Source organism: Gambusia affinis, linkage group LG23, assembly GCF_019740435.1.
Source record: "Gambusia affinis linkage group LG23, SWU_Gaff_1.0, whole genome shotgun sequence".
NCBI classification, from domain to species: Eukaryota; Metazoa; Chordata; class Actinopteri; order Cyprinodontiformes; family Poeciliidae; genus Gambusia; species Gambusia affinis.
Genome location: NC_057890.1, coordinates 1,686,353 through 1,700,087, shown reverse-complemented (window position 1 = coordinate 1,700,087; position 13,735 = coordinate 1,686,353). Strand labels below are relative to the sequence as shown.

The following is a 13,735-nucleotide window of genomic DNA, read 5'->3' as shown; positions in this document are numbered from 1 at the left end:
CTGCGTGTAACAGAGACCACGGTGTTTTGTGGGATGTTCAGTGCTGCAGAAGCTTTTTTGTATTATTTGCCTGATTTGTGCTTTCACACAATTCTCTTAACTTCATTGCTTGATTTTTGCTCTAAGTACTGTCTATTCTGAAACGTTAAGGAGAAAAATGTCCATTCAACTGAATTACTACAGGTGGACAAAAGGTTCTTGTGGAAATCAAATGCATCTGAGATTATTTTATAGCAGTGTCTGTAATTTTTATGTTTAACTGATTACATTTGTCCAGTTGTCTATTGCTTGTTTAAATGTGGCTTGTTCAGTAATTCCGTCTCATTGTCCTTTTGCCTTTCCTGTACAGTGACCCCATGGAAATCCCCTCCAATCAGGCCCATGTCCCTTCCAATCTGAAGACGCTGAATCAGTACAGCATTGCTGAGATCAACCATCGCCTCAAGAACTACTTCAAGTTCCTCTTTGTCCGTGAGCCTTTTGAGAGGCTGGTGTCAGCTTACCGCAACAAGTTCACCCTGAAGTACAACTCGTCCTTCCATAAGCGCTTTGGCACCCGGATCATCAGACGCTACCGCAAGAATGCCACCCAGGACGCCCTGATCAATGGCGCTGATGTCAAATTCAAAGAGTTTATCGAGTACCTGGTGGATCCAGCCACACAGCGAGATGGCCCACTCAATGAGCACTGGCAGACAGTTTACCAGCTTTGTCACCCATGTCACATCCACTATGACATGGTGGGCAAGTACGACACCCTTGAAGAGGATGCAAACTACATACTGCGGCTAGTGGGTGTTGGTGACTCCCTGCGCTTCCCAAGCTACGCCAAGTCCACTCGTACCACAGACGCCATGACTGCTCAGTTCTTCAGCAATATCAGTTCCCAACAGCAGGTCCAACTCTACCAACTTTATAAGATGGACTTCCTCATGTTCAACTACTCCATACCCAGCTACTTGAAGCTGGACTAAATGACAGCAGAGCTGGTACTCTGACAATGGCTGCCTTGTTTGCAGAAAGGCAAAAAAAAAGAGTGAAGTGCAAATTTTGGAAGAAAACTTGATTTTTAAAAACTGTCGTCGTGCTTTGTTGGTGTTGTGTCTGCAAATGGATATTTAAAGAGTCCCTAAAGGCTGGAGGAAAGCGTGCTTGTGTGAGCATAAGCTGAAGGATGTTCAGTCAGCAGAGCCAGAGTGCTGACTGGAGGTGAAAGAGGGGTTACAGGACCTAACACCTACAAAAACTGAAATGTCTGGGTGAAGCAGGTCTTCAAGAAGAACTTATCTTCAGAAGATGAACTTAATCAAGGGATTCTTCTGATTATGTTCTCTACATCAGAGGCTGCCTCACCTTCTACAGAGCAAACAGCAGCCTAACACACTGACTCCAATGCATTGTGAGAGCTCAGCTCATCCTTCTCCCCTCTTATCTAAGAAACTCCGTCAAATTGTAAAGCAGTTCTTGTCCTGTGCTGCCCTGTCAGCATGGTGAGTTAATACCCCTTATCTATGAACCATTACATTAGATTCATGTCAAAGGAAAATTGGCTTATCACATCCTCAAGGGTGCCTTATAATATACGGCTCCTCATTTTACAACCATAAACTCACCGGCAGTAACCACAGCGGTGTAGCCTTCAGTCAAGTGTTTTACCAAAGCCAGTTTTATCTCCAGTTTTGGATGCTGGCAGAACCGATCATCCATGTTTCGACTTGAAGACATCAACGCATCAATGATGTTTGAAAGTTCTTTACAGATTGATCAGACTGGCCAACTGGCAAGGATACATTAAAGAACGAGATGCATGAATGTGATTGGGTGTACCTTAAAGAAAAGAGACAACCAATGAGGTTTTCAGGAGTGACAGTCACTGGATCACATAGCCACCATGCCCCTCATAGGGGCCCAGTGGACGGAAGGAGGCACACACCCAACCAGGCTAACAGCCAAACACGTCTTTAAGTAAATTAAGATTACCCTTTTGTCGTCTTTCTTATGTTTTGTTTCTGTTTATCTTATGAAACATTGCTGCAAGCAGCAATAATAAAAACATATTTAATTGACTTTGTTGTCTGACTTCAGAGTGATTTAAGAAGCATTTCAACCACTGAAAACTTTTCTTTACCCACAGCTGGCTGTGTGTGCAGACTCCTGGTATTTCAAGTGCTGCAGAATGAGGTTTCAGTGCTTTGTTTGCAAAGATTGACAAGAACATCCATTGTCCCAGCTGGAAGGTGACAAGCCAGAGCAGACATTCTGATGTCGTTGCATTTAACTCATTGTAAGTTAAACATTGTGAGAAGCTCAAGAGAGCAGGTCTGAAAAAGAACTCACACAGGTTCAGGAAATTTGGTCAGAAGCCATCCTCAGTGTAATAGTTGTTCTCAAGTGAGAAAACTATTAGCTCATGAATCTACATCTTCACCCTGTGCATCTGTGGGTTCATTAGTTTTCGCCCATAGTCCTAACATCACTCTTAGGTAGTGGGTGTGTATGGTTGTGTGTTCAGTGATGGACTTGCGATCTGTTCAAGGATCAGTGAAGACTCTACAAACACCAGCAGGTACGGAAAAAGGATGGACGGACCTTTTTCTTTGTTTACTGCAGATTTATCTAATTTTTCTCTACATTTCCTTCTGAATGGTTTATAACATATCAGCTCTTGGCTTCGTCCCTCGGCACTTGGGACGGTCAGGAATGTTTTGGTTACTGTCATTTGATGCAACCAAATGACAGCAATAGTAAGGTCAACCTGATTTCAGCAATAAGACAGCTCATGAAGCACGGTACAGTGATCAATTATGAAACAAACAATGAGCATTACAAATGATCAAATTCCATCCTCAAAATCATCAAGAATAATATTTCACTCCCTTTAAGAAGTCCAACATTTTCCCTTGGGTGGATCAATGGAAAAGTGAGGTTGCTGCCTTTATGGCATGTCACCAGACTTGTCACTACAGTGTGACTTCTGTCAGCGACCAGGACGGTCTGAAAAAGCTGAAGATTTCAGGATAAGTGAACACTGTTTAGGGGACATTACCCACCCTAAGGCATCCAAAGGAGGGCTTTGGGCCCACTGCGTCACACACCGCCATGTCTCCGTTGTTCAAGGTCCTCTCAAAGTTGTCAACCTTGCTCAGTGTTAAACAGCAACAGTAAACTGACACCACCCTTCAACTATTTTATGAAAAGGTCATATTTGACCTTTTTGTTTAAATAATGCCTAAATACAACCCTTGATAATACAGGTGAAGCTCCTTAGAGGTCTTTCTGAAGCCGTATGAACATATGTGCCTGCTGCAGCCTGAGGTGCAGCTGGAGTGCAGCTCTTTTTCTTTGCCGCTTTGCTCCCAGTCAGACATCTGGCTCTGATTGAAGAGAGGAGCTACTGCTCTGGCCTGTAGCCGTAGCCTTCATCCTCCACACATAATGACTGTATTCCAAGCATGATTCAAGAGGACAGAAATATAAATGCTCCCCTTGCACATTAGCTCTCCTGCTGATTTTTAATGCCACATTGGATCTTACTCAGCAGTTCAGCAAAGCATCTGAGGCGCCATTTAAACAGCTTATTTAGCCCCTTACATGGAAAATGAACAATACACAAAGGACCTCTTAGCTTGCAAACAAGCTATTACAGAAACCTCTCTTTCCCTTCACTCTGTGTTTTTCCTCTTCTGCGTACGTTTTTTTTTTTTTTTAACATACTTAAAAAAACAAACAAAAACAAAAAAACTAAAAAACTAAAACTGAAGTGTGGTCATGTCCAGTTTGTTTGAATGCTCACAGGAAGTCAACCACACAGAGCCTTTGCTTCGCTTCTAGCAGGGAAAAACAAATGGGCAGATTTAGGTATTTTTGTTCATATTCTGAACTGGACAGCCTGCCTGACTCCAGCCTTGTTGTCTCGCAGTGCAGGAGTATTTATATTCAAAACTGCAGCTATATTTTTACTTGTTTTTCAGTAATGTCTACAATTAGACTGAGCTGCGTGTTTGCTGTTTGCCAAAAGAAGCAGAAAATATCCGAGCTGGAGTGTTTTTCCCTTGTTAGCGTACACAATAAAAGCTTTTGCTCATACTTTGCCATATTTTGTAAGTAATGCCTATATAATCACAATGTTTGCTTTCTCCAGTGTTTCCAGAGGTATGTTATCTGTAGATTACTTTAATGACAAATGCATTTTCCATACTGAACACATTGAGGATTCAATATAACGTTTTTACAACTTTTATTTTTAAGTTGTGTACAGGTCTGTGGCTCATGATAAGCTTTTTTTCTAAATTGTATTATAAGTTCACTTTTATTACTATGAAGGCTGCCAGTTGATATTTTTACATAGATTTTAGGTTTTTCTCTGCAATAATTACAGACACAAACCGTCTCACAAATCTCTTTAAAACTCCTTTCTGTAACTCCGCCTTCAGAAATTCATCACAACATGGCTCCTCTATAAAAATGTTTTTACCACCACTGAAATGAGAAGCAGCTCCTACAATGAGCTCAGCAGGTCCTCAGTTCCACCAGGTGTTTGCTAATTGCTTCTGGCTAGTCTGAAGGAGCTGATTGGGGCTGAGGGCTGCTCTGTGAGCCAGAAGCATGGAAACCGCAGCTCCGATGAAGATCTGCACCTCACAGGCAGCGTTTTGCACAGCTGAATGGTTGCCATTGAAATGAAAGGATTTCTTGAACATACATGAAAGAATCAAGGCAACACTCCAGGTATGATTTTAATGAGGGAATAACACTATAGCATGATATAAAGCTAAAAAGAGTCAATTTCACCCAATACTGTACCTTTAAGTTTACAGCAATCCCTCCTGAATCATCATGTAGCTGCAAGGGACAAATGTTTGCATTCTGTCGGTAACTTTGCAGCAATCCCTTAAACTCAAAAAGCATGTGGAGACAAATAACTTTGCTGCAACAGGAGTAAACCTCCAGCAGACCTTACCTCAGTGTGAGCAGCTGTCTGACTGGAAGGTCTGACATGGAAAACAATCACAGAAGCGTTATTGATTCAGGAATATATTCTGTTACAGAACCAGATAGTGGCAGCAGAAGGCTAAACAGATGAGCTTTTAGGATAGGTTTTCTAATCAATGAGGAGTTCCCTATTATTTTTACTGCTTATGTAGACTTACACATGAAGAGCTTCTTCCTTTAATGCTACGTTGTTACTACAGGTTTTTGCTTTGTAATCAGTAAAACTCCTGCTCCCTCCAAACAAAGCTGCAGTCAGAGCTGCAGCCGCTCTTTGTTTCCCAGCCCACGTCTCCATCTGTGCTTCTTCAGCTCCCAGCATCCTCATCGCACCAACCATGCTCTGCTGCACGCCAAGTTTTCTCTAAAGCGGGCAAAGTTGACAGAGGTGACACTCGCCGAATGGCATTAAAAACATGGACGGGAGAAAGAGGAATAAATATTCCCATTCACAGACTAGCAACATATGGAAGATGCTGAAGCTGTGTGTCTCAGATAATGTCTCAGACATGATAATGCAAACAATGGAAACAAAAACAAATTTGTGGGCATTTTTTCGGACGCGATTATCATTGGAGAGGAAATCCAAGCAAAAATATTTTTACGGGAGAGTTGAGAAATCCCAACACAGAGAAAAATAAAGAAACAAATCAAGAATCTGAAACTGAAGTATTGGTTGTATCATGCCTGTATTGAACTGATACTGATCAGCCTGCCTTTAGAATCCAAGTTAACTGAGCTGTGAATTGGTCCACTGTGCTGTCCATGCTGCTCCACAGTCTCTTAGAAGGTTCCACATTTATCACATCATAACAAACTTTGTTTTGTTTTGGTGATTTTATGTGATTCTCAATTATCGCAATGGAGCACAAAAATATGAAGCAGAAGGAAAGCATGATGGCTTGAGGCTGCTTTGGTTAGTTAAGACCCAAATGGCTTGCTGTAACTAGCTGTGACCATAACTTTATCTCTCTGGCTGTGGATAGTGCAAGAGGACGGCCGGCCATCTGCTCACGTTGTGTCCTTCACTTAAGGACACTTCAGTTCCACAGCACAACTCTGACTGGCTCAAAAACAAACTGAAGACTCTGAATTTATCTTTACATGATAGTAAAATTAGTTTTGATGATCTGAAACATTTAGTGTGGGGAAACCTGTTGAGTCTCACAGCACTGACTCTGGCCACAGTTCACAAAGGACTTTGTTTCGGCTGCAGGCGTCCGTGGAGGAACGCTCTCTCATTATTTGTGCTAACCAAAGAGTCGGCTCAGACCAACATGAAGGACGGGGGCAGAGGCAGGGTTCATCGTTGCCCAAAGACACTTGGACAAGTGTCACGGCGGATGGTGGAATGGAACCGACAGCCTTCCGATAAAGATATCCTCTACGCCAACACTCACTGTAAGTAAGGCACAATGAAATTTCAGGAAGCCATGTTTGGATGGGCGTGTGAGTGCTGCCACTTGCCTGATGTCTTGTCAGCGTGCGCGTGAACACGCACAATGTGGCAGGATTGCTCCTCCTGTCTAACCTTGTGGTTCAGACTGAAATACACTGTGGCCTTCCACCCTTTCCAGCTATAAACTCTGTCATTACAGGGAGGCTACAGCATATTGCATGTGTGTACGTGTGTTTGTGTGCTTTTCTTTGTCTCTGTGTTGAAAAACGTAATATTTAAACAAAGAAAAAACTTCATGGAACGCACAAAGTGCTGGAAGTTTCTTCAGAAACTGCTGGCTCTCACTATAAGAGCTGCTTTATCATCTCCTGCTCACATTACTATAATAAGAGTAAAGGAATCCAGTTAATTATAAAGGTTTAGTCTTTGGAAAACAGACAAGGCCTCAGCATTTAGATAAAGCTGCTCATCATGCAGGTTTAGGCAGAATGTTCTACGAGAAATAGCTACAGGTTTTTAATGCTAGAAATTTTCTGGGAACAGATCAGAGTGCAGAGAAAGGAAGTCCCATGAACACAACTCCACCAATGAGAGAAGCTGGGCAGGTCATGGTGGATGATCACAGGCTGCGACGAGAACACAATCTCTGAAAGTGTTTGATTAGAGGCTGAGAGGAGGCTTCGAAATAACCAGCATGAGTTCTGACATTAGAATGTATTATATGTCTGAAATGAATCACCTCTTAAGTGATTACTTTAATCCCATTTTGATTTGTTCCAAAGTACCTAAACGTTTGATCATGCATGTTGGCGCCTTTGTCGATTTACTTCTGATCTCATAATAACATAATGCCAACCTGAACAACTTGAGTAATTTATCAATTTAAGTTTTTCACCACTTGGAGGCTCATGCAGCTTTAAAATGCCACTTCTTCATAACCAGTTGATCCAGATATGAACATATACATCCACACTATTCCAAAACAAAAACCCATAAACAGCAACACTATTCAATGTTCCACAAACCAGGCTTAATTTCCTCACCACCACGTTAGTTGGTTTTACATATACCAACTATCATGACCAAGCAATATAAGTGGACTGCACCATGATAACCACTATTATTTTTAAAATGACATGTTTATTATTAATATCTACCAGCTAAAAATATAGAAATATTTTCCAAGCAGTGTTTGAATTCTGACTCTGATTTATGCTCAGTGGAAAATAAATAGTTAATGGCACATGTGACACATTCAGAGGTGAAAAAAGATCTATTACATTTACAGCATCACATCTTAACTTGATTGATATGTATTAAAGTAGCAAATCAAATCATATTCATTAAAACTCACAGCCTAAGTAAAGTCAGATGAAGAAGAGAGCTGCGTTTCAGAAGTTAGCCGGTTGTTCTGTTTCCAGCCTGGCCCTGACACTGAACCCTGAGTGACTCCTGTAAAGCTGACCATCTCACAGATGCAAGCTACTGTATGTCCTCCAGTAAAAGAGATGGAATTCGAAGATGAACTAAGAAAAGATCAGACATGGAGTTGATTTAATTTCTGGGCCCTGCAAAGAGCAGTGGTGTGAAATCTGCTCTGTGACAAATAAATCCGCTAACATGATGTTCCGTAGCATCACTGATGCTATCATCTTTTCCCACGACTGGAATGAGAAGAATCCTGTTGATGTCTTTCATTCAGGTTCTCTATGGCAGCTGTTGAGGTCCAAAACAGACCCGGTGATAAATGTACTTCATTGTCATCAGAAATACACAGTAATGTAGAAATTCAATCTGGCGTCAGAAAACATCCATATTCTTACAAGCCTTTAACACACAATCTGTAACGTCTCTCTAACTCTGGTTTGCGCTGACCTGATAGCATCCTGCAGTGGCTGCGGCTTTGTTGGCTGCAGGTCTGTGATGCAAATCAGATACAGATCTGGTGGACATGGAGGCCATTAGAAGAAATAAATTGGGCAAGATAAGCAGCAACACTCAGGAAGCCTGTGTTATTCAAACTAAATTCAGTTGAGGCGTGGCGGTCCAAAATGGACTGAGAAAATATCCCCAACACCATCACGCCACACCGAATTCTGAAGCTGCCGTCTGAAAGCTGCTGAAGAAAACAAGACACATCGGAACAGGCAACACTTTTCCAGTCACTTACTGTCCATCTTTGAGCAGCCAGCATGAGTTCTAGTCTCAGTAACCTGTGAGGCGGTCTTCTGCTGCTGTAGCCTATCTGCTCCGAGGTTTCAGGCGACTTGTGTTCAGAGATGGCAGTCTGCAAATTTGCTTGTAACAAATGGTTACTTAGGCTACCGTTACTTTTTCAACCTTTACTAACCAGTCTGCCTATTGTTCTCTGACATCAACAATGCATCTCCTGCCACACAAATGCAACTCTGGATACTTTCTCTTGAGCCTTGAAGGATCTAGTAACCTTACTAGATCAGCCATCTCTGAAATACTCAGACAACTCAGTGAGTCAAACAGCCACACCATGTTTAAATTCACTTTAGTTTCTTTTCTTTCTTATTCTGATACCTAAGTAATAAACTGGTATAACTAATAGAATAATCTTGGGAGTTTTGACTGAAGGCAACTGGACTTATCTTAGAACCCGTTCTAAAACTGTGCTGTTGTCAGAGAAAACATTGGCTATCTTCATGTAAATGTACAGTACAAACACAACAAAACTCTTCCATTTTCACCAGAAATGTTTGTGATGTACACAGGCTCTTATTGTGAAGACGTTTCACCTCTCGTCCAAGATGCGTCTTTGGTTCTAAAACGTCTTCTGAAAGCAGGGGCGAAAAAAGCAGCTCTGCACTATATGCAGCGCATGGGGCTCTGCGTTGGAGCAGGCACCAAAATTACTATTTTGAGTCAGCATTTTCTGAATTGAACAGCTGTTTGTGCATATGTGTATGTATGATAAATAACAGAGACACAGCACTGATTAATGGCCTCTCCTGCCGCTCACCCATACACTCAAGCATACTTTCCTTTAAGAACATTTTGGAGCGCAATTTTTTTTTTTTCATTTGACTCATGAAATCTTGTATTTTGTAAGTTTGAGACTAAGTCATATTTATACAGCTACACATTGAAACCACCAGACACAGGGTGCGCATAATGTGTCTACATAAACCTCAGAACGTACACAGTTGGGTACACACTGTCTGGGGAGACGAGTCAAGGCTGCACTGTAAGTGTTAGAAAGATGAAACCTGAGCTCACCTCCTCTGTTTAGTTGTATTTTCATGATTCATGCCGATGGCTTCTTTTGCTCACCATCTACCCTGTCCGAAAGGTGCACATTATTCTTTTCAAAATCTTTTGTCCTTGAGGCGTCGATGAACTGCTGAGTCTGGACCTGATGAGTTGGATCTTCTAACAAGAACTGGATCAGGGTTAGAGCCAGAGATTCATGTGACTTTGATGGCCTCAGTAGTGATCTTCATAGTCCTATCAGTGCGATTGCTACTGATTACAACTCATAAGTCAGATAGTTTCAAGCTAAGTTTCAGAACTAAAGAAGCATCTTGGATGAAAGGTGAAAGGTCTTCAAGACAGCAAGAGACGTTCAACTGCCTTCAGTCAAAACTCCGAAGACTATCACATCCTGCATGCCTGAGAATCTACACCAACGTGTCTGGTATGGTCGCCAGTGGGTGAAGATAGGATTTTGCTGTTGTATTTAAGCACTGCTAATCAATTTTGATGAACTGAGGGGAAAAACCTACAAATCAGGATGTAGAGTCTGATTGATGCTCCATCAGCATCATAAAGTACCCAGTAATTCATTCCAACGATGACATTTTAAACTGGGAAGCAAAACGAACCCACTTAAGCCAGACAGGTGTGCTCATATGTCGGAAATTTTACATGTTGAAGGTTAATACTGCTGTGAAAATGTCATCAAGCATGACTCTACCACAGCGCACCCTGGTGGTTAGAAGGAAAGCAGAAGAACAACAGTCCAATGATTAAATGGAAGAACCTGTTGATACACTTCCTTGCAAAAGTATTCATACCCCTTGAATCCTTTCCTGTTTTGTGACATTACAGTTTGTATATGTTTGGTCAACCCCTTTGAGTTTGTACAACCAACTTCTGCTACAGTCTCAGGTGTTGTTCCTTCTGCTGCCACTATCTGGTTCTGTAACAGAGTATATTCCTGAGTCAATAACGCTTCTGTGATTGTTTTCCATGTCAGACCTTCCAGTCAGACAGCTGCTCACACTGAGGCAGGGTCTGCTGGAGGTTTACTTCTGTTGCAGCAAAGTTATTTGTCTCCACACTCACCACATGCATATTCAGTTTAAGGGATTGCTGCAAAGTTATCGACAGAATGCAAACATTTGTCCCTTGCAGCTACATGATGATTCAGGAGGGATTGCTGTAAATTTAAAGGTACAGTATTGGGTAAAATTGACTCGTTTTAACTTTATATCATGCTATAATGTTATTCCCTCATTAAAATCATACCTGGAGTGTTGCCTTGATTCTTTCATGTATGTTCAAGAAATCCTTTCATCTCAATGGCAACCATTCAGCTGTGCAAAACGCTGCCTGTGAGGTGCAGATCTTCATCGGAGCTGCGGTTTCCATGCTTCTGGCTCACAGAGCAGCCCTCAGCCCCAATCAGCTCCTTCAGACTAGCAAGAAGCAATTAGCAAACACCTGGTGGAACTGAGGATCTGCTGAGCTCATTGTAGGAGCTACTTATCAATTCAGTGGTGGTAAAAACATTTTTATAGAGGAGCCATGTTGCGATGACTTCCTGAAGGCGGAGTTACAGAAAGAGATGGAGTTTTTAAAGAGACAGATTCCCAATTTCAAGATGTTAAATATCAAAGTCATATTTGATATATATAACATTTTTAAAGCAGCTGATGATAACAATACTTGCTTGTGCTTTAAAATGGCACTATGTGGCTAGAAAACACAATAATGCCTCTTTACAAGAAAACCTCAACATAGCACAATGTCACAAGCTAATGGCTGTATGAAATCTGGCAGTTTCAGCCATGCAGTTTATGTATTGCAACAGTTCCCGACAGCTTAAAATCATTTTCCCTGCTTTCTTTGGAGCCAACAACTGTACAGGTCTGAGGTCCCGCGCTTGACTGACAGGAGCCTGAGACCTCTGGAGAAATCTGTTTCTAATTATATTGTAGCTGAAGCATCCATTGTTTCCTGTGGCACCCTGGGGAGATGCCGAGCTGTTTCATCAGGAGGCTGCTGGCTACTTCTAGACCTCCCAGACTCTCACTGTTACATTAATCATGTTGAAGGTGGCTGCTTCAGCAGCGGCAGAGGGATGATTAAGTTTTACTGTCCCTCAGGACCTGACTTGGTCACCGCAGAACGTAGGCCTAAACCTTCACTTCACCTTAATGAAACTTGTACATGCAGAGCATTTCTGTAATGGGTAACTTGTCTAGAGAGTCCCAAAGCTGCATAGCTTAACTCAGGACATGCTGTCACTTCACAAAAGACGCTCAAAACAACACCAGAATGAACAAGCTGGTGGTGGGAGCGTTGATCTTTCACAGTGATGAGTCAGAGACTTTCCTGCAAAGTTAAATCTCATCAAGCACTGATGACGAAGGCTACAGTGTCAACAAAGCATCTTCTGCCTCATCTTATCAGTTCTAGTACTGCTTCAGACGTTGGCGTGACAAGCCTCTGAAACTTGGGAGTGGCTACGCATGCACCATTTTGGAGAACTTGTGCTTTCGGATTTTACAGCAGAGCCACGGAGTCAACACGTTCTGCTGGACCTAACTACACATTGTCCCTAAAAAACAGAAACAATCCATCATCCTTCTGTTGATAGTCACCTTACTGTGACTTTCAACTGAAGCAGCTTTCTTGCTATACTTAGCGACATTTCAGACAAAAATTAATTTAGACATTTCTTGATTTGTAAATAATGTAAAAAAATATATATTTTTTTTACTTGATAAATATTTTTGTTTTGCTCACCATTTTGCAGTTTATTCTCTGAATCTAATTCTATTTTAAGCAATCTGTCATTCGTTGCTCATATTGTTGGTGTGGTTTGGTCAACACCTCCCTGCTCCACCACCAGAATAACTATTTGACTCTGTTAGAACCCAAACATGTCAAATGAATGATTTAAGTTTGGGCAGATTGTATTAGACAGTGATTTGGATTAGTTACTTTTAATGAGTTTTTTTTTCCTTTCCCTTTATATAAACCTCCTTTGTCCAGCCTCTATCTTGATGACCTGATTTATCAATGTTTTAGTTGGACACAACACCTCATATTTGACTCTTAAAAAAAAAAAGAAAAACTAAATAAATGTCTGCCTAGTCATGTTGTCATGGAGACCATCAAAGAGCATACAGCATATCTAGGAGCTAATTTAGAGAAAGAAGAGAAGCATTTCAAACAACTTCTGGCTCATTATTCATACTCTCAGCTGCTGCTTGTAGAATTCTCAGGATGCTTCTTTCCTCCAGGACACACACCCACACACATACACACATGCCCACACTCGCAAACACACACACGCCCACGCCTACACACACACACACACACACACGCACACACACACACACGCCCACACACACACACTTCCATCCATCTGAGATCGTTGTATTGATTCCACTCAAACCAGAAACAGTTCCAGTCAGTCCAACTTTGTGTTCATGGATAAGACACTTGACCCGCCTTGCCTGCCGGTGTTGGTCAGAGGGACCAACAGGTGGCGCTGGTGCGAGGCGGCCTCCCCTCATTCAGACTGCTCCAGGGCAGCCGTGGCTACAATGTAGCTCACCACTATATCAGTGAGTAAATGTGTGCATGAATGGGTGCATGACCGACTGTCGTGTAAATTGCAACGTTTTTCTGAACCGTAACAACTCCAGCTGAAATAATATGTTTTTAAAACTCCAAATACACAGTTTTGGAGGCGATAAGAGCAGAGACAAGAAAAGAAATAGTAATAAAAAAAAGAAATGAGATGACTGATGAGGAGCAAGCTCACCCCTGTTGGCATCTCTAGAAGAGGAGTCAATGAGGTCGAGGATAAGCACTTTGCCTCTCAACCTCATGCCTCCTGAGGCAAGAGTCACACAGTGACTGAGACGAGACAAATTAAATATTTAAACAGGTTAAGTAGTGTCCTTCTCAACATTCCCAGATCTGCTCTTTAATCTCATTTACACTTGGCTTGGAGATCATCCTATTACCATAAACCTCATTATTATGGTAATTATCTGAGCTGTGCTTCTGCAGGGAGCACATTCCTGAGCAGGTTGGCTGTAGTGATGGTGTTTTGCTGGTTAAATGTCCCCTAGTCAATAG

At 41.8% G+C, this 13,735-nt stretch overlaps 1 protein-coding gene across 3 annotated transcripts in view; it reads left to right on the top strand.

Annotated features, from left to right (window-relative positions):
* chst11 (carbohydrate (chondroitin 4) sulfotransferase 11) overlaps nucleotides 1-2,067 on the top strand; it is a 64,020-nt gene extending 61,953 nt beyond the window's left edge. For 2 of the 3 annotated variants that reach the window (XM_044108445.1, XM_044108446.1), the window contains exon 4: nucleotides 350-2,013. In XM_044108445.1, the coding sequence (XP_043964380.1) occupies nucleotides 350-974 (625 nt within the window). In that variant the 3' untranslated portion in view covers nucleotides 975-2,013. Of the gene's footprint in view, nucleotides 1-349 lie in introns of all 3 variants that reach the window. The other variant, XM_044108444.1, reaches the window with a different exon arrangement.
* The last annotated feature ends 11,668 nt before the right edge of the window (nucleotides 2,068-13,735 follow it).